The 26267-nt window shown below is 36.9% G+C and overlaps 1 protein-coding gene across 2 annotated transcripts in view; it reads left to right on the forward strand.

The window, feature by feature from the left end:
• The window catches only part of UAP1 (UDP-N-acetylglucosamine pyrophosphorylase 1), a 45974-nt gene extending 20232 nt beyond the window's left edge, over positions 1-25742 (forward strand). The window contains exons 4-10 of one of the 2 annotated variants that reach the window (XM_044672811.1): positions 2807-2979; positions 14617-14810; positions 16281-16421; positions 17227-17415; positions 19227-19277; positions 23067-23133; positions 25263-25742. In XM_044672811.1, coding sequence (XP_044528746.1) covers positions 2807-2979; positions 14617-14810; positions 16281-16421; positions 17227-17415; positions 19227-19277; positions 23067-23133; positions 25263-25355 — 908 coding nt within the window. In that variant the 3' untranslated portion in view covers positions 25356-25742. The remainder of the gene's footprint in view (positions 1-2806; positions 2980-14616; positions 14811-16280; positions 16422-17226; positions 17416-19226; positions 19278-23066; positions 23134-25262) is intronic. The other variant, XM_044672812.1, reaches the window with a different exon arrangement.
• Positions 25743-26267: the final 525 nt, after the last annotated feature.

Raw genomic sequence — 26267 nt, forward strand, 5'->3', positions numbered from 1 at the left:
CTCCCTACTCAAGCAGTCACCCTCTTAGTTCAGGCCCTTATTGATGCTCACCAGATCTACTGCAAGAACCTCCTCATTTTCCATGCCTTAAGTATCTTCCCATTCTAATTTATTCTTGCCACTGTTGCCAGTGTTATTCCTCCGGTGCAACTTTCCTGTTCAAAAAGTTCCAGCAGCTCACTTTTGCCTCCATTTGGCATTTAAAGTCCTTGGCTCCTACCTACCTTCACAGATTAATATGCCTTGTTCCTCTTCGCACACTCTACAGTTCAGTCCAACTGCCTTCTTGCTGTGATACCTTAATGGGACATTCCAAGTTTCTTATCTCCACTTAGAATCTCGACCTTTGTTCAAACTCAGCTCAAGTGCCACCTTCTACAAGAAGTCTTGCTTGATCTCTCTCCTTCCAACCAACAGTGCCCTTACTTACCTTGTATGTTTTTTGCATTTACAAATATTGGAACATGTTAACATGTCTCCCTGGATAGAATATCAGCTCTTTGAGAGCAGGGACTAGTTCTTTTGTCTTTGTGTGCTTATATGCCTAGCATCTAGGGCAAGGGTCTGCAACGTATGGCTCTTTCTGCAGTAGCCATAAAGTCAATTTTTTTTCAGGTGCTGTTACAGGAGCGGCACTGTGAGCACTGTACGGCTCTCACGAAATTACATTTTAAAAATGTGGTGTTTGTGGCTCTCACAGCCAAAAAGGTTGCCGACCCCTGCTCTATAGGGTGACATATTTTGTCACAAATTTCCTTTGGATTAGACTGGGTGCCATCCATAATAGTGGAGAACACCTTTGGTGAGCATATGCCTTCTTGTTTCATGCTTTGTTGGATATTGTTCCAGACTTGGAACCATGAAGGACTGGATTCAAGTTCCATCTTAGAGGCTGACTAGCTGTTTGACCACAGGCAAGTCACAGGGACATAACACGTGTGTGTTTGTGTGTGATATTCCTTATTGGAAGCCTTTAAGGCTACATTTTTGCTCTGCTGACTTAGGATTTAAAAAAAAATCAAAAGCCCTCTATACTATATGTGTGTATATATATATGTATATATATATACTCTACCTCTCCTACTAGAAAATATTATTTTTAAAAAGCTGCCTATTCCCTTCTCCTGTTTACATGAAAGAAACCCTATGCATACTAAGCATTCTCATAAAGCTTTTATAATTGTACTTTGAAACTACTAATTTTTAGCAGCCCTCCATTTGATATAGAGAGAGGCAGGATGATATAGTAGAAACAAAGTTGGGCTTGAGGGCGGGAGACCTCAATTCTCCTCCAACCCCAGACACTTATTAACTGGTTTTCCATAGTTAAGTTACTGAACTACTAAGAACTTCAGCTTTTTCATCAATAAAAGGGAGAAAATAATATTTGATCCACTTACCTCTCAGGGTTGTTGTGAGCAAAGTATTTTGTTTTTCTTAAAGTTCTACATAAATGTGAATTCTTGCTATTAGAATAGAATCATTTCCTCCATTTTCTCCATAACTTAATTTTGGACCCCTTTCCCTTTTATATCAAGTAATTTAGGGAAGACTCCTATACAGTATGCTTTGAGAAAAGCACATTAACATACCTATGTCTCTGTCCCACTCTGCTCCAAAAAAAGAGCTAAAAATAGTTGATTAGTTGGATTAGTTGGAGTGTTTGATTAGTTGGAGGCAGATAGACCTAAATCTTTTTTCTTTGGGGATGGAGATTTCAATTTTGAGATCCTCATGATATATTCTTATTTATTATTTTGTCATTATTTTGTGAAAAGCTCCTTGTTAAACATCACCTGTGGGTTTGTTGAGAGAAAAATATGTGGAAATTACACTAGAAACAGCCTTGGGGGTTGTACCTTAAAGAGATACCAGTTTATCGCCACTTCCATTCTTTATATCCTTCTGACTCATTGGCAAATGATTTTTGATGACACCTCTAAATAGTCATATTTTGAGACTGCAGAAGATGTCTTTGGGGCTGTAACTTCATAATTAACTTGTTTCAGATAGATATTAATAGAACTTGAAACCATATGAGATAACTTTTACTTTTTAAAATAATTGGTATTTTACAGGTTTATTAACTTGTAAGGGAACTGAGTAAAGAACAGAGATAGGAAATTAAAGTTAGATAATGTCCTCATTATTTTGGCTAAACATAAATATTTAAAAGATATAATCATCCAGGACAATACAGAGGAACTTATGAGAGAGAATGCTATTCACATCCAGAGAAAGATATGATTGGGGTTTTGATGTTAAAGGATCATTCTTCTGCAAATATGAATAACATGGAAATAGATTTTGAATGATACATATATAACCTAGTGGAACTGCTTGTCAGCTCTGGGGTGGGGGAGGGAAGAGGGGTGGGAAAAATCATGAGTCCTGTAATCATGGAAAAATATTCTAAATAAATAAATTAAAAAAAAAAGATATGATCAGGAGCTCAGTGGCTCAGTGGATGGAGAGCCAGGCCACAGGAGGTGCTGGCTTCAAATCTGGCATCAAATACTTCCTAGCTCTGTGACCCTGGGCAAGTCACTTACCCTCACATTGCCCAGCCCTTACTGCTATTCTGCTTTGTAACTGATATGTAGTATTGATTCTGATACAGAAGGTAAGGATTTTTTTAAAAAAGTTAATGGTCATCTAGCATTTGACTCCTTCCTTTTTGGAACATTAGATTTTCCAACTTTAAAGTGTGAAATTTAGAAGTCCTTGTACAGCTTAAAAACATACATAACTTTTGGGGTGACATTTCATAAGCATCATTTCATTAATGAACTATTTCACTTCTCAGATGGGAATGGTGGTCTTTACCGAGCTCTTGCAGCCCACGGCATTGTAGAAGATATGGAAAAGAGGGGCATTTGGGGTATCCATGTCTACTGTGTGGATAATATCCTGGTGAAAGTGGCAGACCCTCGTTTCATTGGATTCTGCATTCAGAAAGGAGCAGACTGTGGAGCTAAGGTAATGTCCTACCTACATTAGCTGCATGGTGTCTTAATTTTTTGAACCTCATGAGTCAGTAAAGTCATGCTAACAACCATGTCAGGTTTTAAATTTGTCAAATCAAAGTGGCTTTGTGAAGACCTTCAGTCATTATCTCCTGGAATCATAGGAATTATAGAGTGGGAAGATACTATGGAGGTCATCTAGGACTCATTTTATAGCTGAGGTACTGGGTCTGGAGATGGGAGGAGAGCTGGGACCACACAAGACAAGAGGGCAAGCATTGGAGTCTCTGGGACATCAGACTCCTCGCCAAGCACTCTTTCTATTGTAGTATTCAAACACCTTAGCACTCCTATTCTCCACCAGTCAGCGTTTCGTTTTGGAATTGATATTATGCAGTGGGCTTGGCCTGGTTAGGTGTCTGCTTCAGACATTTTTTAGGAAGACATTAAAGGTGGGTGGTGGCACATTTTACAACTCCTTCTGAAGGAATAAAAAGCAATCTAAGTGTAGCTATGAAAAAGGTTGGTACAAGCTTCCCACTTAAGAACCTTACTTGAGCTGCCTTTCTTCCATTTGTCTTCAATGGACTTCACTTGTTTCTTGAAATGGTTTGAGCTGGCATTCATAGAGCTCTTTAAGACTCAGAATGTGCTGTGTCACAACCACCCTGCATGGCAAATAGGGTAAATAGTATTGTTATTATTCCTGTTTTACAGGGGAAGCAACTTGCCCTATGGTCATAGTAAGTGGTAGAGTTGGTCTTTTGATGCCAAGTCTGATGACTTGTCAACATTTTACCAGACCAATTTCCAGGACTCATCTGATCTAGTACAGGTGAAGCTTTGAATCAATGATATGTCAAGTTATTAAGCATATATATGGCAGGTATAAATACATGTTTTATATATAATCTAGACACACTATATATTTACACATATTATGTATTTAAACTTTTCTCTATAAGTGCATATATATATATGTGTATATATATATATGTCTCTCTGTTTTAGCTCTACCACTCACTGTGTAATCTTAAAGACATATGTCTTTTAGATACATGTTTTTAAGATCACACAGTTGAGTCGTAGAGCTAAAATAGAGACAGAGAGAATTTAAAACTCCTCCTTCCCCCAAATCCTAAACTTCATATAGTTCTTCATCTTGATGGTTTCAGTGATTCTTGGAGAATCCTCACCATTCACTATGACAATAAAAATTAGCTTTCTGTCTTACAGAACTTGAGACTTTGCATTTAAGAATATGTTTTATGAGAACTACAGAAAACTAAAAACTAGATAATGTTTTGTTAGAATGACAGAAGAATTCGTTCTGATTAGCTAGCAGTACCATGTTTCCTTTGAGTCTGAAAAAAAATGACCTTGTGTTGGTTCTGCTCACAACAGGGATAAATAGCCTTACAGCTTGTTTTGGTCTTCTCTGCTGCTGAGAGCAGTCTTGATTTGAATAACCTGCCACGTTAGGTGGAAGGGAACCTTAGTTTGAAGAATAGCTCTACATTGCATGGCAGTGCGGTGTCTGCCCATTGGATTGGAGTGCTAGCCCTATTGCCTATAACAAGTTTACTCAAAGTGAGAAATAAGAACAAAATTCTAACCAGAGAAAGAGAATGTTTAGAAATTTGCTGCAGCTTAGCATTAACATCCTGTTCTTATCTCTCATTGTGGTTCTCTGACACTAGGTTCTCCAAGGTCGAACTACCAGAACACAAACTCTGGTGGGCCAGTCCTGGCTGGAGAGGTTTTGAGTATAGACTTGGTCAGGGTCTTTTTCTGTGTCCAATACCAGCCTAGACCAGTTATCAGGATGGCTGGAGTACATTTTTTTAACCCAGCAACTCTCAAATCTAAGTTTGAAGTGTTCCAACAAAATTATGATTCCTTAAAATATTGAAATAATAGGACACACAAATAGAAGCTAGGGGTGTCTGGGGAGACAGGGCTCACAGGTCTAAGAAGACTGCCTTTTTGTCTCTTTCTAAAATCTGTTTTTTATAGATTTAAAATTTATGGATTATCTGTCATCCCTTTTTATATAGGAAATATCTAAGAACCACTAAAGGATACAAAATGTAGTTCTTGCTCTTGCACACTTGGTGGCACTCTTCTATTTAATATCCATTTCTTTCTTTAGCACCACACTAAGCATTCTGGATTTTATAAGCTAAAAGGGCTCTTTGGGTAAGCATTAGAAGGGCCTTAGAAACCAGCTAGTCTAATTACTTTCCTTGCATTTTACATGTGAGGAAACTGAGTTTCAGAGAGGTCTAAAGACCTTTAAAGAGGCCCTTGGTCAGAGATATTGTTAGTCACATTACTGGCACTCGAGTCTTTCCTCCTTCAAAGTCCAATGCTGTCTCTGAGGTTACACACCAAGTGGTGGGGCTATGACAGAAACTCAGGTCACTTGAATGAATAGACTCAGCTTCTAGAGAGGTGGATTGTGTGCTGGACTTGGTAGTGAGGAGACCTTAATTCTAGCCCGACTGCAAACACTGGTTATATAATCTTGGATAAGTCACCTAACTTCTCTCATGTGAAATAAGAATAACAAGAGCACATAAAGTGTTGTTATTACATAAACTAGTTGTTGTTATTGTTGATCTCCTAATTCTGTTTTTTGCCATTATAACACACACATCTTTTTGATATGGATTAGACTAGATGACCATGTAGGTCCCCCAAACCTCAAATTCTAGAATTTTTTTGACTGTAAAACAAAGCAGTTCAGTTTTGACTAATTTCACTAACAATGCTACTTTTACAAATTCTACCTGTAACAGTGTCTTTTGGCTTATATTAGTACTATGTAAATGTTTTGTTTTAGTACTATGTAAATGTTTTATTTTTAGAAAAGTTAAATTGATTCTGATATAATTATGGGAATAATAATAATTGATACTTTATATCACATGAAAGTATGATTAAACCTGCTTTATGTGTTTTCGCATGGCAGAACTAGTATTTTTTTTAAAGGTCACTGAATCCTATGTCTCCAGTTTTCCAGAGAAGTGGCCATTCATCTTAGAATCAATATTGTATATCAGCTTGAAGGTAGAAGAGCATTAAAGGCTAGGCAAGGGGGCTAAAGTGATTTATCTAGGGTCACACAGCTAGGAAGTGTTTGAAGCCAGCTTTGAACCCAGGACCTCCCATCTCTGGGCATGACTGTCTAACCACTGAGCCACCCAACTGCTCTCTGCAGAACTAGTATTAATGGGTGGAAGCTATTGAGAGGAAGATTTTGACTCTATCTGATAATTATAACGTTTGTTTTCATTTACATAATGCTTTAGGGTCACAAAATACCTTTAAAAATGGATGCCTTTTTACTTTTACATGATGTTCATTACTGAAAATATATAGTTTTTACTTCCTTTCTCTAGTGAGCCATCTTTTGTAAGAAAGATAAAAAAGAAAGGCAGTTTGAGTTCAGCAGAACTCACCAGTGCTTCAATATATGTGGTATTCTATAGCCACAGTCCCTTACCTTTTCAGTGAAGGAAGGAAAGAAGGTGCATTTTCTGAACTCTTCTCCAGTGCCAAACTTGGTTATTACCCATATATAACATTTAGCTCCCTGCAACCCCCATATCAGTGTTGTTGTGGTATTGGCTATATTGTTTTCCTGCTTACAGAACACTTTGACTTTCACTGTCTTACTATATGCTTAGTGCATAGTTATAATTAATAAATGTTTTTCATTCACTCATTCATTTCATTCTCATGAAAGCCTTGTGGGATAGGTGGTATAGAAATTATTACGTTCTTTATGATGAAATGGAGCCTCATCCTCTCTTTGGCCAGGGCTTGGTCTCTGAAGTTGTTACCTGGACCAAATCTTTTAACTGACCTCCTTTCCTCTGACCTCTCCTGCCTCCATTCCATCTTCTATTCTGATGCCAAAGTACTCTAAGTGCAGCTCTGCTAGGTCATTCCTCTTCTCAGAATCCTTTACTGGGGCTCCATGGCCTCAGGCATAAAAGACAGAGGCACCTTGTTTAGCCTTTCCAGGCTGATTGCATAGTATTCTGTCCTTCATGGATTCTTCCTATGTTGTAGACAAATTGGTTGCCTTGTTCTTTGCCACATACATATTCTTTCTCTCATCTCGGTGCCTCTGCTCAGACCCTTCCCCATCTCTGGACTGTTCCTTCTGTTCACTTCTCCCTCTCAGAATCAGAACTTTCCAATTTCTCCTAAATGGTCCCCTTCCAAATTACTTTGTACCATTTCATGCCTACCTATCTATGTAAACATCTCCCCTCAAAAGAATATATGCTTCTTGAGAGCAGGTATTATTTAATTCCCTCTCTCCTCCCATATTCCTAGTGCCTAGCATGGAGTAGGTATTGATTGATCTAGGCCACACATAAGGGATGGAATTTTGATTCAAACCTAGGCTTCCTGACCCCCCAGTCCAGAGCTCTTTCTATTTTCTTTCCCACATTGACCTGTCTGACAGAGTGGTCTGCTGTGGAATGAATGGGCTGTCATGGATGATGAGCTCCTTCCCATAGAAGTATTCAGGCAGAGGTGGGATGGCTGCCTCTCTGGAAAACTGGAGATATTGAACTCAGTGACCTGTAAACCCCTCTGATTTGTAGAGGCAACAAAATCAAGGAGTGATTTTTTTTGGCAATACTTAGAAATGGTAATCATAGGATATAATCAAATAGATTTGAAATAGTTAATTTTCTGATTATTTTGTACCAATATATTGGCTTTCTAGCTGTCTATTGCTTTATTACAAAGATATTTTTAAAAATATATGAAAACTTTTTTAGAGGCTTCTGGAATAGGAATAGTCAACCAACTCATTTTTTAACACCTGTTATAAATATTTAAGGTACTTAAAAATTATAAAAATAAATAATAAATACATGATTACTTTTTTCCTCAAAATACATTTATTGATACTTTGCTGGAAAAAAGGGAAATAATTTTTAACCTTTTAAAATCTTTTATAAATCAAGAAAAATGAGAAAAATGTGTTCATAATTGTCACACAAATACTGGATGAACTCTAAAAAAAATTTAATTTCAGAATGTTTCATCTTTCCATCACCGAACTTGAACTTATTACTTATTTGCACCTGCTCATAGCTGAAAGAAATTGGTAATGTTAAAGGATACCAGAGAAACATTTTGTTACAAGGAAAGGAGATTGAATGTCTGAACTTATTTGTTAGGATTTTAGCCCCATATTGGAAACATACAGGGCACCAGGAGATGTGAGACATATTACTCTCTGGGAATAAAAGTGCTGGATATGTAACCAGAAAATGGAAAGATTGAATCTGGAAAATGTGAATGGAATGTGAATTTGATTGGATGGCATTGGGCATCTAATAAAACCTATCTCTGAAAGAAAATCCCTTCTCCAACATAACCGAACAAGTGGTTTCTTGAAGACCCCCAAGGAGAAGGAACACACTTCTTTCCTAGAAAATTCATTCCAAGTTTTTGATTACCTCAAACCTAAATTGCCTCTTCACAACTTCCACTCCTTGCTTTAAGTTCTGTCTTCTGATCCCATGAAGAAAAAAGTCTAATCTTGTGTCAGCCCTAAAATAATCGAAGAAAATTATTTTATGTTCCCCTAAGTATTCCTTTCTCTTAAGTTAAACATATTCAGTTTATTTATCAGATCCTCATATGGCATGAACTTGAAACTCTTCATTGTCCTGGTTATCTTTTTCTGAAGTTCTCCAGCACATGATTATAAAAATTATAAAAATAAATAATAAATACATGATTACTTTTTTCCTTAAAATACATTTATTGATACTTTGCTGGAAAAAAGGTGTCCAGAACTACACACAATGTTCCAGAAAGTGAGCTGATAATGATACAATGCAATAAAACTATCACATCCTTTCTTCCAGACCCTGTGCTTCTTTTAAATGCATCTTAAGATTATATCGGTTTCTTGGTTGCCATAACACATAACTGACTCATCTTAAACTATGTAAGGGGGTGGGGGAAGGGTTTTTTTTTGGTTCAATATATTAAAAGATGGTCACCAGAGGATTGAACTATTATCAGTCCTCAATTAAGAATAACCTCAAGTCAAAATTGACTTTTATGGAAGTTTATTTACAATTAAGAAGAGAGAGAAGAAATAAGGAAATAAGAATCTAACACAGTAGGTAAGAGGCCCGGAGGTGAATGAAGCAAAAATTCATTCACAGAATCTATTAAAAGAAGCTTCTCAAGAGAAGTTCAGGAAGATTCAGTCTTTAAACTCACCATGTGGAATTCAAAAGAAGATATTTAAAGTAGTCTCATCAAGGTCTCAACACTCCTTCACTGACCAGAAGAGCTCCTTCATCAGCCGAGCTCTTCACCAGAAGTCTCCAGCTGACTGAGGACCTTCTCCTTTTAAAGGGGTCACTTATGTGTCACTTTCTTTGCCTCCCTCCTGATTTGTATGTCCAATCACAATAGACACTTCTCATAGTACTGCCTAGGGGGCAGTCAGTTGATTCTGATTCGTCACTCACTCTAGCACAAGTGGGTTACGGACCTCCCAGAATGAGAGGTGCTCTCACCTTTGGTGATTAAATCTAAAGTTGGGCAGTGTAGACTTAATCTAATTATCACAACTAACAGCCCTTTAATACTGCTACATCTTTTTTCAGAACTGTTGTCTAGCTTGACTTTACTTATATCATTATTAATGTTTTATGAACCTGTATAACCCAATTAATCATCAAATTCCCAGTTGTCTCTGATTGGCCAGACTGATTCACAGTGACACCAGCAATGTATTAGTGTTCCTGTCTTCCACAGCCCTGCCAGCTCTTTCTCACTTTGATTATCTTTGCCAATTTGATGGGCATGAGGTAAAAACCTTATAATTTTAATTCTTGTTTCATTTGTTAGTGATCTGAAGCACTGTTTCATGTGGCTCTCGATGCCCTGCAAAATTTTTGAAAACTGCTTATATTTTTTGACAATTTGGCTTCATGGATGTCATTTCAAAAATCTGAGTTGAGTAATGAATTCCTTGTGCAGTCACATGAATCTCGTCAAAAACTTTCATCTTCATTGGATTAATTTGTGTTTCTGTACAACATTTCTTTTTTCCTTTCCTTTTCTTTTTTTTTTTAAACTCTTACCTTCCATCTTAGAATCAGTACTAGGTATTGGTTCTAAGGCAGAAGAGCGGTCAGGGCTAAGCAATGGGAATTAAGTGACTTGTTCAGGGTCACACAACTAGGAAGTTTCTGAGGCTAGTTTTGAACCCAGGACCTCCCATCTCTGGGCCTGGCTATCTACTGAGCCACCCAGCTTCCCCCAGTACAACTTATTTCTTAAGAGAATCCCATACTCTTTGAATTTATTTTTTAATTTATTTTATTTAATTTTTAATTATTTTATTTAATTTGAATTTATTGATGTCTTCTTAGTCTTTCCTTATGAACTCTTGAGCTCTCCATTGTTCTATATATTTTATATTATATTTTATTATCATATATAGTAAAGTATAATATATAATATAATAATATAACAATATATGTTACATAATATATATTCTATATATTAGATGGTGCTCATCCTTGTCATCCCTTAATTATCATGAATAGGCTAATGACCTGGATGAGAGCTCATTTATCCTATATATTTGCCATGTAGCTTTATATCTTTCCAGTGAGCTTACCTTTCTGTTCAGTGTTGCTTTGATTATTCTCTGAAGTTCCTTCCAGATGAGCTTCATGGAAGCAAATGGTTGAAACTTCCCCTTCACTTAACTAAAAAGTGGTCCTCATGTCAGAGCAAGCATGTCAAGCGCTCATTGGTTTGTCTCTGAATGCCTGACAGTGGATTCAGTTATTTATACATCATCATCACAAATTGGGTTTACTTCTATTCTTAATATTGAAGAATAGTTTGTTTAATCAACAGGATTCTGTGGATCCAATTTAATAATAATAGCACTGTACTACACAATTTGGGGTTATTGATTATAACAATTCTACAACATTTCAAAATTGAGTTTATTATAGCTTCACTACAGTCTTACAAGGTAGATACTTCAGGAAGTGTTATTTTGTATATGAGGACCAACTCTGACACTGAGAAGCTAAACCTAGGCCTTCTTGGTGCGACTGTTCCATCTATTGGCTCACTCTGCCTCCTATAAGCATTTACTTTAAACTGAAGGTTTTTAGCTTGGCTTAGAACTAAAAACTAATTATTTTCAAACAACCTGAGTTATAAATTAGGGTAACCAAGAAATGTCTTCAAATGAAGCAAAATTCTTAAATCTTCCAGGGTCCTTTGCTCTGATACATTTTTGCTTTCATCTTCCTTTTCGAAACTTGATTGTTTACAGATGCTTTTACACTCATCACTCATAATGTTTGTTTAAGCCCCAATTTTTTCTGATGCTGTCAGCAGATATTCTAGCCTTTCCTTGTTTGACACTCACATATTGAGCCTGGAATGTTAATTCTATGTTTTGTGTAAAAGAGAATATGCCAGAAATACCTAATTTTATTTCTACATAGTAGACTTCAACATGTGTTCTTATATAGTCACACCACCTAGAAGTATGCAAAATCAGTTGGTGGAAATTATTTCTCTTTCTTGTTCTTTTCTTTTCCTTCTTCCAAATACCTGGCACTTTTGATCTCATCTTTGGTTGGAAATTCAGATATTTTTTATTTGATCTACTTATTATATAGTCAGTGTTAGAATCAAGTCTATCTGATCTATTGGTATTAATTCTGTATGTTTTTGAGACTCTTTGCTCAGTTGATGTCTAGGGATTGTGAATCAGAACCATCTCCATAATTAATATTTACATAGATGAATAGAAGCCCAAAGAATCATCTTATTTCATTTATCTTTGAATTAGCTTTGGTTAGGTTCTGATCAACTGTTAATGGAACAGGCACAAATTTAATGTTAGAACTGGGATTAAACTCTAGGTTTAAGTATTTCTAATCTATTTTTCTTTAAGTATATGTGTATATTGATTTGAATTTCATTTACTCATGTATATTTTTAAAATGAATCTTCTGATTGGAGATTTCTAATTAGGTAAGCTGACAAGGATGGAGATAGCTCATCTCCATGTCAAATTAAGAAATATTCTGTATCAAAGCATATAAAGATATTCAACTAATTCATAATATTGTTTTTTCTCTACTACATCATATCATTAGTCTTATATTCTATCAGGTTATGGAGCTGATCCTGGGTTCTTAAAAATTATTTTAACAGAGTACAACTTATGTTAGATTCTCCTAAGCTGGATAGTCTTTGCCTTTAGGCTTGGCTAAGAAAGACATATCTAGCTTTTGAAGACTTATTAGTCTGACATTCCTCTAATCCAGAAGTTCTTTGCTTTTTTTATATCATGGACCTCCTAGGGCAGGAAGTCTGATGAAACCTTCATGCTCCTTCTATGAATCTCATTTTAAAAGGCATAAAATAAAATATATAGAATTACAAAGGAAGCCCATTATTNTTACATAATATATATTCTATATATTAGATGGTGCTCATCCTTGTCATCCCTTAATTATCATGAATAGGCTAATGACCTGGATGAGAGCTCATTTATCCTATATATTTGCCATGTAGCTTTATATCTTTCCAGTGAGCTTACCTTTCTGTTCAGTGTTGCTTTGATTATTCTCTGAAGTTCCTTCCAGATGAGCTTCATGGAAGCAAATGGTTGAAACTTCCCCTTCACTTAGCTAAAAAGTGGTCCTCATGTCAGAGCAAGCATGTCAAGCGCTCATTGGTTTGTCTCTGAATGCCTGACAGTGGATTCAGTTATTTATACATCATCATCACAAATTGGGTTTACTTCTATTCTTAATATTGAAGAATAGTTTGTTTAATCAACAGGATTCTGTGGATCCAATTTAATAATAATAGCACTGTACTACACAATTTGGGGTTATTGATTATAACAATTCTACGACATTTCAAAATTGAGTTTATTATAGCTTCACTACAGTCTTACAAGGTAGATACTTCAGGAAGTGTTATTTTGTATATGAGGGCCAACTCTGACACTGAGAAGCTAAACCTAGGCCTTCTTGGTGCGACTGTTCCATCTATTGGATCACTCTGCCTCCTATAAGCATTTACTTTAAACTGAAGGTTTTTAGCTTGGCTTAGAACTAAAAACTAATTATTTTCAAACAACCTGAGTTATAAATTAGGGTAACCAAGAAATGTCTTCAAATGAAGCAAAATTCTTAAATCTTCCAGGGTCCTTTGCTCTGATACATTTTTGCTTTCATCTTCCTTTTCGAAACTTGATTGTTTACAGATGCTTTTACACTCATCACTCATAATGTTTGTTTAAGCCCCAATTTTTTCTGATGCTGTCAGCAGATATTCTAGCCTTTCCTTGTTTGACACTCACATATTGAGCCTGGAATGTTAATTCTATGTTTTGTGTAAAAGAGAATATGCCAGAAATACCTAATTTTATTTCTACATAGTAGACTTCAACATGTGTTCTTATATAGTCACACCACCTAGAAGTATGCAAAATCAGTTGGTGGTATTTTTGGAAATTATTTCTCTTTCTTGTTCTTTTCTTTTCCTTCTTCCAAATACCTGGCACTTTTGATCTCATCTTTGGTTGGAAATTCAGATATTTTTTATTTGATCTACTTATTATATAGTCAGTGTTAGAATCAAGTCTATCTGATCTATTGGTATTAATTCTGTATGTTTTTGAGACTCTTTACTCAGTTGATGTCTAGGGATTGTGAATCAGAACCATCTTCATAATTAATATTTACATAGATGAATAGAAGCCCAAAGAATCATCTTATTTCATTTATCTTTGAATTAGCTCTGGTTAGGTTCTGATCAACTGTTAATGGAACAGGCACAAATTTAATGTTAGAACTGGGATTAAACTCTAGGTTTAAGTATTTCTAATCTATTTTTCTTTAAGTATATGTGTATATTGATTTGAATTTCATTTACTCATATGTATATTTTTAAAATGAATCTTCTGATTGGAGATTTCTAAATAGGTAAGCTGACAAGGATGGAGATAGCTCATCTCCATGTCAAATTAAGAAATATTCTGTATCAAAGCATATAAAGATATTCAACTAATCCATAATATTGTTTTTTCTCTACTACATCATATCATTAGTCTTATATTCTATCAGGTTATGGAGCTGATCCTGGGTTCTTAAAAATTATTTTAACAGAGTACAACTTATGTTAGATTCTCCTAAGCTGGATAGTCTTTGCCTTTAGGCTTGGCTAAGAAAGACATATCTAGCTTTTGAAGACTTATTAGTCTGACATTCCTCTAATCCAGAAGTTCTTTGCTTTTTTTATATCATGGACCCCCTAGGGCAGGCAGTCTGATGAAACCTTCATGCTCCTTCTATGAATCTCATTTTAAAAGGCATAAAATAAAATATATAGAATTACAAAGGAAGCCCATTATTTTGAAATAGAATTATCAAAATAAGTTTGTAAAAATTCCATGAACCCAGGTTTAAAAACCTCTGACTCTAAAGTTCTGTGATTTTTTTTTTGCTAGTGGAGATAGTCTAAACAAAGTCATAGTGAAGTATGCTAAAGCATGCCAGCAGCTTTTGAGTATTTTCTCTTTTGTTTCACTTGTGGGCAGGTTGTGGAGAAGACCAATCCTACGGAACCTGTTGGGGTGGTGTGTAGAGTTGATGGTATCTACCAGGTGGTAGAATATAGTGAAATCTCACTGGCCACAGCTCAGAAGCGAACCCCCGATGGACGGTTGCTGTTCAATGCAGGGAACATTGCTAATCATTTCTTCACTGTGCCTTTCCTGAGAAGTGTGGTCAAGTATGGACATTCTAGAACCCTTGCTCCTCTTAGTCATTCTTTAATGAGACACAAATTCACCTCTGTATTCCTTAGCATTTAGTTTTTGTTCCTGGTGGCTTGAAGTGGTTAATCCCCAAATCAGAAGCCTGGAACCTCTGATGTGGAACATTTGTACAGTGCTTTCTCAGTTACCAAGCTCTATCATATCGATAATCTCCCTTGACCTTTACAGTAACCCTTTGAAAGAGGGAGAGAGGTTTCTATATGACTAGAAGTAAATTATTTACACATTCCAAAACCTCTCCCTTAGTTATTCCTACCTTGCTGCTCTCATAAGAGTAATTTGAAGATTTTTTTTTTATAAACCCTTACCTTCCATCTTGGAATCAATACTTTGTATTAGCTCCAAGGCAGTAGAGGGTAAGGGCTAGGCAATGAGGGTTAAGTGACTTGCCCAGGGTCACACAGCTGGGAAGTGTCTGAGGCCAGATTTGAACCTAGGACCTCCCATCTCTAGACCTGGTCCTCAATCCACTGAGCTACTCACCTGCTCCTAATTTGAAGATTAAAGGAGGTAATGAATATGCCAAGTGCTTTGCAAAGCTCTATACAAGTGTAAAAAGATTTTTTTATTATTCATTAATAACTTTTTAAAAATAAAAACCAGCTTAGCTAAGTTTGGGAAAACTGAATAATGGGAGGATGATCAACTAGTGATGAATTTGATCATAGCACTCTTGAAGACCATCTCTTGGTGGGAAGAGGCTGTACTCTACCAGCATAGAAGGAATACCCACCCCAGTAAGATTAGAGATCTTTTGAAACATTGAAGTATTATTAGTAGAATTGTCAATCTCAATAAATATTTTAAGTGGATATTGTGTGTTAGGCACTACATCAAGCACCAGAGATACAAAGAAAGTCTAATTGGGGAGACAACATGCAAACAACTCTGTACAAAGCAGATATATACAGGTTAAATTGTAGGAGTTAATCAGCAGAGAGAAGGCAGTAGGATTAAGGGATAATTTGGAAAGACTTCCAGTAGAATATGGGATTTTTCTGGGACTTGAAAGAAGTCATGGAAGCTAATATGGAGGGATGAGGAGGGAGAAAGTTCCTGGCATGAGAGGAAGTCAGTGAGAATGCCAAGTTGGTAAAAAAAATGAGAACATAAAAGGAACCAAAAAATAAGGTCAGATTTGTGAGTTTGTGCTGTATTTTTTGGTCTCTTAATATGATTATTGTAAATTGATTTTCTTAATGTAAGGATAGGTATGTCCGTTCATTTTATAATTTAGAACTGGAATGAAACTTAACTGTTGGTACTGGATATTTTTAGTATTTTGTTACTGGAAGTCTTGGTGTAGAAAGTCACTAAATGATCAAGAACAGATTTAGATTGGGAAATTTGGGAGCAGACAGATAACATCAATAGATTACCCACCGTTCTTGGAAGCTGATGACATCATTCTTTTCCCCATCTAGCACTTATGAACCTCAGTTGAAGCATCATGTGGCTCAGAAGAAGATTCCATATGTGGATAACCAGGGGCAACTAATTAAGCCAGACAAACCCAATGGGATAAAGATGGAAAAATTTGTCTTTGACATCTTTCAGTTTGCTAAGTATGTTTTTTTCTATGCCCAAACAAGATTAAGCAAATTCATTGAAATACTGTCTCTTACTCTCTGAGCTGCCTCAAAGAAACACTTGAAGGCATATTATGTCTGTGATACCAGACATGGTTATTTGATTACAAGTATTCAGTCTAGACTAGCTATCTCTACCCCATGGAAAGTCTCTGTCCTAACAGTTTGGTTAGAACTGTCCAGGGGATAAATTTATTGTTTCATCAGTTACCTTATCAGGCTGGCTGCCTTACAAACTTAACTTGTTTTTTTTTTGGGGGGGGGGCTCTGAGTTTGTCTCAGTTAAGATAAAGGATCAACTGCTTTGTATTTAGAAGATATTTCTGATCTCTGAATAAATGTTTGTCCCAATGCAAGTTTCTAAAACTGCAGAGCTCCCAAGGTTTATTAACATAAGAGAACAAGACTTAACATTTCCTTTGCTATGAATAGCTTCTCTCTCAATTTGTCTCAGAGTTTCTTTAGTCTCTCTCTTTTTAAAATATTTTTGTCTCCAAACAAATTTTAGCATGCTCTTTCCTCAGGTTAAAATTTCTAATTTTTCTGAAATACGCTTTTAAGTTGAGACATGAAGATACTATGTCCATTCCACATGGGAGAGAAAATCTCAAGTTTAAAATATGTAGGATTGAGACTGATATATGTGCATTAAATTATGCAGCATTCCTTTGGGATTACATTGAGAGAGCAGGAGTATTGAAGATCCAGAGCATAGCCATGTTGGGAGTTAGAGAGAAGATGTATTGTTTCACAATAATTTTCTCTTATGGTTCTACTCCAGGAAATTTGTGGTATATGAAGTATTGCGGGAAGATGAGTTCTCCCCCTTGAAGAATGCAGATAGTCAGAATGGGAAGGACAACCCTACAACTGCACGGCATGCTTTAATGTCTTTGCATCATTGCTGGGTCCTCAATGCTGGGGGCCACTTTATAGATGAAAATGGGTCTCGCCTTCCTGCCATTCCACTGTAAGTATGGCTCATGCTGATACTGTGCTCCTAATCATTTCCCTTGAGAGGACTGACTCTCTCTCTCTCTCTCTCTCTCTCTCTCTCTCTCTCTCTCTCTCTCTCTCTCTCTCTCTCTCATATTCCATTATTCTCTACTCTTTTAGAAAGGGGAAAAATAGAGAAATAGAAATGTGAGCTGTTCTTCATTAAAAAATTTGTTTATGATGATTGCTTCAGAGAAAAAGAGATTATTTTCTAGGTAAAGATTTACCTTCTTTGAATTTCTCATTACTGTAGCATACTGTCTTATTATTAATTCCTGATTGAAAGTAGGTCATTTCTTTCTGTGTATTTCACACATTATGTGGTGAAAGAGACAACAGAGAAGGGTCTTAAAGCCAGGGAGAGATGGATTCCACTGCTACCCCTGTCATATTTTGGCTTACAGCCAGGGGGGTCAGCTTTGTGCCTGTTCTTCTCTCCATACAGAGGCAGAACTCCCATGTGCAGCCTTAACCAGGTTAAAATGTCATTGGGAAACATTTAGCAGAATAAAAAATACAGCAAGACACAGAGAAGCAAATCTGTGTGTGGCCCTTAATGCTGACACCATTGCTCTAAGCAACTCTCTCAGTACAAAGAAGGTGCCAACTTGTATCAGTAAAGGAAGTTTCCTTGCCCAGGAGTTCCACAGGCCAATGAAATCCACAGGTTCAGCTCCTCTTCTTATCTCCTTTATGTAGCATTCTCCACTATACTTAGCAACTGAAACATGTCAAAGACAAATTTTTCCATTTTTGTCTCATTGAGTTTGTACGACTTACCTAGCTGCCTCCACTCCAGTTCCTATATGTCCTGATTATTTGGAAGCAGCTGCATTGCTGCTATCACAAACTCAACTCCCATCTCCCACAAAGAGGTCTCAGAACAGCGGTGAATTTGGTCACCCCAGTTCTAATTTTAAGTACTCTAGAGGGTAGTGCATTCCATCAATGCTCCTCAACCCTCTTGGATTAAGAACATATATTACTTTAGATTTTCAGACATTAGTAATAGCTCTAAGTATTCAAGATCCAGATAAAATAATGTGAAAGACATAACTGGTTCTCTTATTTTCTGTTTAAAATACTTCACTATTGCTGGAGGCCTATGAACTGGCTGCCTGGGGAGGGTTGTGGCTGGCAAGCCCCCTGTTATCACTGGAGATGTTCAGTTAGAGCTGGCTCTCTCTCCTGTGATGATTTTGTAGATGGGATTAATGCTTTGAATAGGGGTTGGCCTAGAGCAGTGGTTCCCAAACTTTTTTGGTCTGCCGCCCCCTTTCCAGAAAAAAATATTACTTAGCGCCCCCTGGAAATCATGAAACTATTTATTGAACTCAGAATAGAATGTAATAGAAAAAAAGTGTGGCCATCACCGCCTCCCTGGATTGCTGCAGCACCCACCAGGGGGCAGTAGCGCCCACTTTGGGAATCACTGGTCTAGATGGTAGATGAACTCTTTTCTGTGTGATTTGCATTTCATATTATTGGCACCACATTAATGTCTGCGTTGCGAAAGGGAATGTGACCTCTTTCAATTCATGGAAAAAAGTTGGCAGATTTCTGCTTAAGGTTTAACAAGGTTGATCTGTGAGTACTCTGAAGTCAATCTCTCTTGTATCCTTGTCTGTTGTATTTTTTTTTACTTTGATTTTCTTTGTTTCACAATTTCAGCATTAATAACAAAGTGGGGTAGGCCATTCATGTGTCTTGTTTAGCTTCATTGTCTTTCATTATTATTGTTTTATTTGTATTCATTCCCATTAATGCTTGTTTATTCCCACATAGCCATGCTACAAATGGAAAGTCAGAGACCCTCACAGATGATGTCAATCACAAGTAAATATTACCTGGCTGCTTGCAGTGCATGGTGATGGGGCTATGCTTCCCTGGGTACTAATGGGCCTTGCAGCTCAGAGTACTGAAAGACTGCGAGCCACCTTTGGGGGAAGACAATGACTTGAGCTTTTGGTGGGGTGCATTGCTTACCTGGTGGTAGGCATCTGGAAGACACTAACGCAAAGAATTGCTGTGCATGTTGGAGCTGGAGCATGCTTTACTAAAGAATCTGATAAAGGGTGGTCAGGTTTGCCATAAATAGGCCTATTCCAGAGTGAGAGCAAGTTAGAGGTGAGCAGTGGTTAGTATGGTTTCAGAGAACCCTCTAGACCGGGGGTCGGCAACCTTTTTGGCCGTGAGAGCCATAAACGCCACATTTTTAAAGTGTAATTTCGTGAGAGCCGTACAGTGCTCGCAGTGCGCTCCTGTAACAGCGCCTGAAAAAAAATTGACTTTATGGCTCCTGCAGAAAGAGCCATATCTGGCCCTCAAAAGAGCCAGATATGGCTCCAGAGCCATCTGTTGCCGACCCCTGCTCTAGGGCATCACTATAGATAAAGATGACATTCAGCTTTGAGAATTGGGCTTGTGTAGGAGAAGAAAGTGTTGTCTACAGAAAGATAACTTCTCATCTGAGACACACAGACACTTCATTACATTACTTGAAACTTTAGTGAAAATGTTCTTAGGTCAATTCATTCATGACTTTCCCCTTTAGTCATTGCATACTAGTTTTGCTTTCTTTGTGAAAAGAATGAGAAAGTTTAAATTTTGTCCCTTTCTGTTATTTTGGATATCTGTTTTCATCTAGAATCAGGATGGATATACTTTCTCTAGGCTGGTGTCTTGCCTGGGATTTGATGAAATCAACATCTTTGCACCAGAAATATTTATATATTCTAAAGTTTAGGCTTAAGTTTGAATTTTAAATGTTTGTGCAAATGTAAAATGAATTGGGAAATGAAAAAAGAGAAAAAAGGGCCTCTGGGTGGGAAAGTCTTTTTTATTTTTAAACAGGGCAACTATGAAATAAACTTTATCTTTCTCCCACCACTGTGACACAATTGGGTCCTGAGAAGACTAATAAATGTGAATTCTATCTAGAATCCTCTGCCTCTTTTGAATGCAGGTGAAGGGCTGTCTGTTTCTTATCAGAACAATAGCCCTGTAAGATGGCACTTCTAGATGAGGAAAAGAGCTCATTGTTTTGGTTCATTTTAGTGAAGGGTCAGAGCAGCTTCTTTTAATATCTTGAAAACTGTTGACTGGTATACCATCTTTGCTTTCTTACTTGAGAATTCCTTGTCATGGATTTTAAGCAGCTGCTATTGTAAAAGAAAGAAATGGTTCTTTATAATTGTTTCTATAACTTCTGATAATCTCAACAAAAACAAGAATTGAGTGTCATTTAGTTACATCCTTTTTTAGTACCTTAACTTTTTTCATATTGGCATTTATGAGTCAGTTAAATCTAATTTAGAATTTCTTTCAAAACAATGTAATGAGAGGCTGAAATTTTTATTTTTATTTTTATTTTTTGGTGGGGAGGGGTTCTTAGAGCCAGAGGACAACATTGAATGGAAGTGAGGATTGGTAGAAAAGGGGCAGAATAGGGTAGAGGAAAAATAGGTGTTTTTGATGGAAAAGACTAAGAAACAACAGTGACCTGGAAATATCATAAAAGTGAAAGAAGTATAGGTATCTGGAGAGGGCCCCCAAATTTTGTCAGATGCCAAAGGCTGGAGAATTTAAGCTCTCATTGGACTATCTATTTATACCTTGGGATTTTAATGTCTGTCTTGCCATTGTTTTATTTTTTGGCTCTTAAAACCTTTGAGAGCAAAGTGTTTTTGTGCTATTTGTTTTTTCATTAATAGTATGCTAATCAATAAGGGAGAACAAAGTAAACAGAAGAATGTCATTTTTTGTTTTGCCATTTACGAATTTACTTTCTAGTTGAGAATGAAATAGTTAAATAATACGAGATAGTTAGATATAATTATGTGCCGAGGGGGATTATAAAAATATATGAGCTATAGAAATTCAGAGAAACAGGGATCTGAGACTGTTGACTTTGAAGGAATTGATGGATTTGGGGAGGCAGAAGGAAAGGGGGTTGGGGCATTTGAGCTGGGGGTTAAGCACAAACAAAGACATAGTAGAGAATGATCATGGCACATTGAGGAGATTGAGAATAAGGAGGTAATCCTGGCTTGAGTGGGGAGTTCATGTTGGATAACAGTAGGAACGGAATGTTGGACAGGAGGGAGATGATATAGAGCCTTGACTGCCAGGCTGAGCAGTCCTGCTTCTCTCCAAGAATGGTGATAAATGATGAAAGTAAGGACTCTAGCTGTGGTGGTTTATTCCCCTGGTACCTCAGTTCATTTATTTTGATCCAGAGTTGTGACTTCATTGCTGTATGCAGCCCCACTTTTTGCTAGGGCACATCAACACATGCTGAGCAGCTTTGAGTCTTAGTTACCTCTCAGGAATTGAGGAACCAAGGGACTTGTCTAGAGGGACAGTTATGGCTCACGTGGCATTTGAACTAACTCTAACTAAGTTAGTTTAACTATTTGAACTAACTCTAACTCACTGAGGCCAGCTTTAGCCACTCTTCAGTGCTGTCTATCACCTTAGATCTTCTTCAGAAGTTATGGTTTAAGGTTAGTAAGAGATCAGATCCTAGTTTTCCCTTTGATTGTTGGTCATTGTTTCCTTGAATTAATGTAAGGCCAGAAGCCACGTGACTTAAAAGTATTGTCAACATTATTGGCTTTGGTAATATTTTAATATTTTAGAAACTTAGTGTCTTAAGGTGAACTAAATATTAAATGAATTTATCCAAAAGAGAGTAGCAAATTTGGCCTTGTCATTTTTATGATACTGATGGAGTCAGCCCAAGAACTGGATGAAATCCACCATCCACCTGAAATTTCCAGGTGGTCCTGCTTTAAAGAGGTCTTTGGTAAGAGACACAGAATATTTTGGAAGTAAAAATTACCAATCCTTTGTTAAATGATGTTAAATTGTTAAATGTTAAATGGCTTCTTTAGGGAAACTGTCATTTGCCATTTGATTCCCATCTCTCAAGAAAAGTAGGTACTGAGAAATAAAATAAAGTGTTGAAGTCTTTGGAAATCATAAGAATATTTCAAAGATGCAGGAGAGGGTAGGGCATGTCAATATGAGCAAAGTTATTTAAATAGTAGTGCAATGGATTATCTTTTTTCTGTTATGAACTCCTTTATGCTCTCAGTTATCACTAGTGTGGGGCAGAGAGGTGGTGCAGTGGATAGAGAACCAGGCCTGGAGTCAGGAAGATTTATCTTTGTAAGTTCATAACTACCTTCACACACTAAAACTGTGTGACCTTGGGAAAGTCACTTCACCCTGCTTGCCTAAGATTCCTCATCTTTAAAATGAGCCTGAGAAAGAAATGGCAAACCACTCAGGTATCTCTGCCAAGAAAACTCCAAATGGGGTCATAAAAAGTTGGACATGACTGAAAATGACTGAACAACAAATCACTAGCGTGTGCCTTGATAGATTTTACGACCAGGGTAACTAGCTGTGAAGGTCACTGTCCATGAATTTAGCATTTTTCAATCTAGGACCTATTGTTGATGTGAAGTGCATTTGTTGATTGCATTGAGAGTGCAGGAGTTGATGTGAAATTTGTTATCGTCTAGTCTTCAAGGCGGTAGCCATCCTTCTTTCTTCCCATTCTAGTAAATAATTAGAAAAGTAGAGATTTTGATGTTTGTGCTTTTCTCTTTTTTTTAGCTTGAAGGATGCTAATGATCTACCCATTCAGTGTGAAATCTCACCTCTTGTCTCCTATGCTGGCGAAGTAAGTTCACTACGCACCCTGCCCCCTGCCTCAATTTTTACTTAAAAGTTTACCTCTATCCACAAAAATATCATAGGACATAGACTCATCAGAGCAAGAACAAATATTCTTTTTTTTAGTTTATATAAAAGTTTACCAACATTTGTCTCCCCATTACAAGTTTTTCAGGTAGTAACTGAGGGCATAATACACATTTTAGAGATAAGGAATCTGAGACTCAGATTAAGTGATTTTTCTATTGCCGTATAACTATTAAGAGTCAGAGGAGAGAATTGAATGCAAGTTTCTCTTTGAAACTAGCACTACAGTGCCTCCCTAAAGCTGATGTTGAGAAGAACCAAAATGCTCTATTACATGAGGTAGGAAACAATGATTAAGGAAGTCATATTCCATAAAGGCATAAAAGTGGCAGAAGTAAAATATCAGGAACCAGATTGTCTTTGCCATGCATTCTGCAACTCCAAGGTATAGAGAAACAAGTCTGGGTTAGAGAGATCTGCACAAATGCATTCTAGCTCAAATCAATCATTTTTCATCTGAATGGCACTAGGGAATTTGAATTGGGAAATTGACTCTACTCTGGAATAACCCAAGAAAGATAATTTGTTGTGGAATTACCTCAATTTATTCTTAGAATATGTAGGAAAAAAATCTGGACCAAATAATTGACCCAGGATTCCATTTTCTCGCTTGAGGATTTGCACGTCCTTTTTTAGGTCTCTTATTTCCTCTCATAATTTTTCTTCTTCCTCTCTTTTTATTTGTTTTGTGATCTCTTTTGAAGGTCTTCCAAAAGTTCATTTGGGGCCTGATATCCTTTTACATTTTCCTTTGAGGTTTCACATTTCCACTTTTACTTTGCCATCCTCTTCTGGACTTGCACTTTAAAAATTTTTTATTTAATTGATTAATTAAGAAAAAATTTCCATAGCTACATGATTCATGTTCTTTCCCTCCACTCCTCCAACCTCCCTCCCATAGCCAACATGCAATTCCACTAGGTTTTACATGTGTCATTGATCAAGACCTATTTCCATATTATTGATATTTGCACCAGAGTGATCGTTTAGAGTCTACATCCCCAATCATGTCCCCATCAAACCATGTGATCAAGCAGTTGTTTTTCTTCTGTTTCTATTCCCACAGTTCTTGCTCTGGATGTGGATAGCATTCTTTCTCATAAGTCCCTCAGAAATGTCCTGGATCATTGCATTGCTGCTAGTAGAGAAGTCCATTATATTCAATTATGCCACAGTGTATCTGTCTCTGTGTATCAAGAACAAATATTCTGATCATTCCTTATCAGAAGAGAACTGTTTTATGGGAGCAAATTTGAGAAATTGCATTTATTTTGGATATCCATGATCTCCGGAATCTTTTCAGATGTCCTGGGCCCCGTTGACTGTCTAATAAGGCTTATGGATCCCTTCTATCAATAATATCATTAAATACATAAAATAAAATCCTGAGTTATAAAGGAACTAATTCTATTAAGATATATTTATTAAAAATTTTTTTTAAGTTTATAGACCCTAGATTAAGAATCTCTGCAGCTATATTCTGCTGCCATTAAAACTCTATCTCAAAGCCACAAGCATGCTTTAGTCCTCCTAAACTACGAGCTCGAGGCCTCTCTCTAAACTTCTGAGCTCCTTCCCCCAACCCAGCTCTATGACCAGCACCAAGCTCTGTGCACACGAGATCTTTATGATGAAATTGTTGTTCCATTGGATTGGCTACTGTTCTGGAAGGCACTGGGGCTTAAATAACCCACCTCTACTTTGCCCCCCAAATGGGTTGTCTTTGAATCAATTAATGCATTGTAGCCTTAATCTTTGATAGTCCAGCTTGTGTCGATGCACAGTCTGTTCAGTTTATTAAACCTTGTGAATGGAAGAGCTCCACACTTTTCTGGCTGCCTTGTTCTTGTGGGGCTCTTTGGTAACATCACTTAGGCAGGGCTGTAGGTCTACCTTCTGAGACCATTTTCTACTTAGGTATAGCTGCATTGGGTGGAATGGTTGGAAAGAGTGTCCTCTGGCACTTTGAAGTTAATTATTATATAATCATGTACTGATTCCCTCTTTAAGTTTTAATTCTCAGTCTTATTTCTTTCTCCCCACCTTTAGGGCCTTGAAAGTTATGTGGCGGATCGAGAATTCCATGCACCTTTAATCATTGATGAGAATGGTGTCCATGAGCTGGTGAAGAATGGCATATGAGCTACGTGGCGGTGCACTATGTCCACAGGAGTCACTTTCAGTTGTGATGGGTCTGCTGCAAACAAGTGTAAAGGGCAGTCATTGAGGGATGAAGTTTGAGAATCCATCAGGTTAAATGTTTTGCTTGCTGTACCTGCTGCAAAACTCTCTGGAGACCTTGATGCCCAGACTAAGGAGCAATGATTTCCTTTTGACTCATGGCTCATTGAAGTTCTTATTTATATTTTTTATTGTATATTTTCTTCTCATACAAAGAAAACATTGGCTCTACAAGGAAATTGCCTCCAGCTTAAACACCTTTGAAGGTGTTTCTTGCCATCTTATTCGGAATTGAAGAACATTTATTTTTAAAGTTGTACATAGTAATAAACCATTGTATGTGAATCATTTATGTGGCACTAAGTTTGAATTTTATTTTCTCTCTATTTAAAAAAAAAAACAAAAACAAACCTTTACCTTCTGTCTTAGAATTGATACTAAGTATTGATTACAAGGCAGAAGAGATAGACAATTGGGGTTAAGTGACTTGCTCAGAGTCACACAGGTAGAAAGTATTTGAGGCCAAATTTGAACCCAGGACTTCCTATCTCCAGGTCTGGCTTTCTATCCATTGAGCCACCTAGCTACCCCCTCCCCCTGGTTTTTTTAGACATTACCTTTTTACAAAACAAAACAACAAAAATTATACTATAAAATAAATGTTTCTTACTGTTGGACTTTGGACCTTATAGAATTAGAGTTGGAAAAGTCCACTAAATCTGAAACCTCATTACTATCTGGCTCATATTAAAAAAGAATGTAGCCTAGGGATTTTATGAACTACCAGAGGATAATGTGTGGGGGCAAAAAGGTTCTAGGAAAAGCCTGTAAATTCATGCAGTTTTCCATCCCATTGAACAGCATACTCAGGAT

The sequence above is a fragment of the Gracilinanus agilis genome, chromosome 4 (genome assembly GCF_016433145.1).
Source record: "Gracilinanus agilis isolate LMUSP501 chromosome 4, AgileGrace, whole genome shotgun sequence".
NCBI classification, from domain to species: Eukaryota; Metazoa; Chordata; class Mammalia; order Didelphimorphia; family Didelphidae; genus Gracilinanus; species Gracilinanus agilis.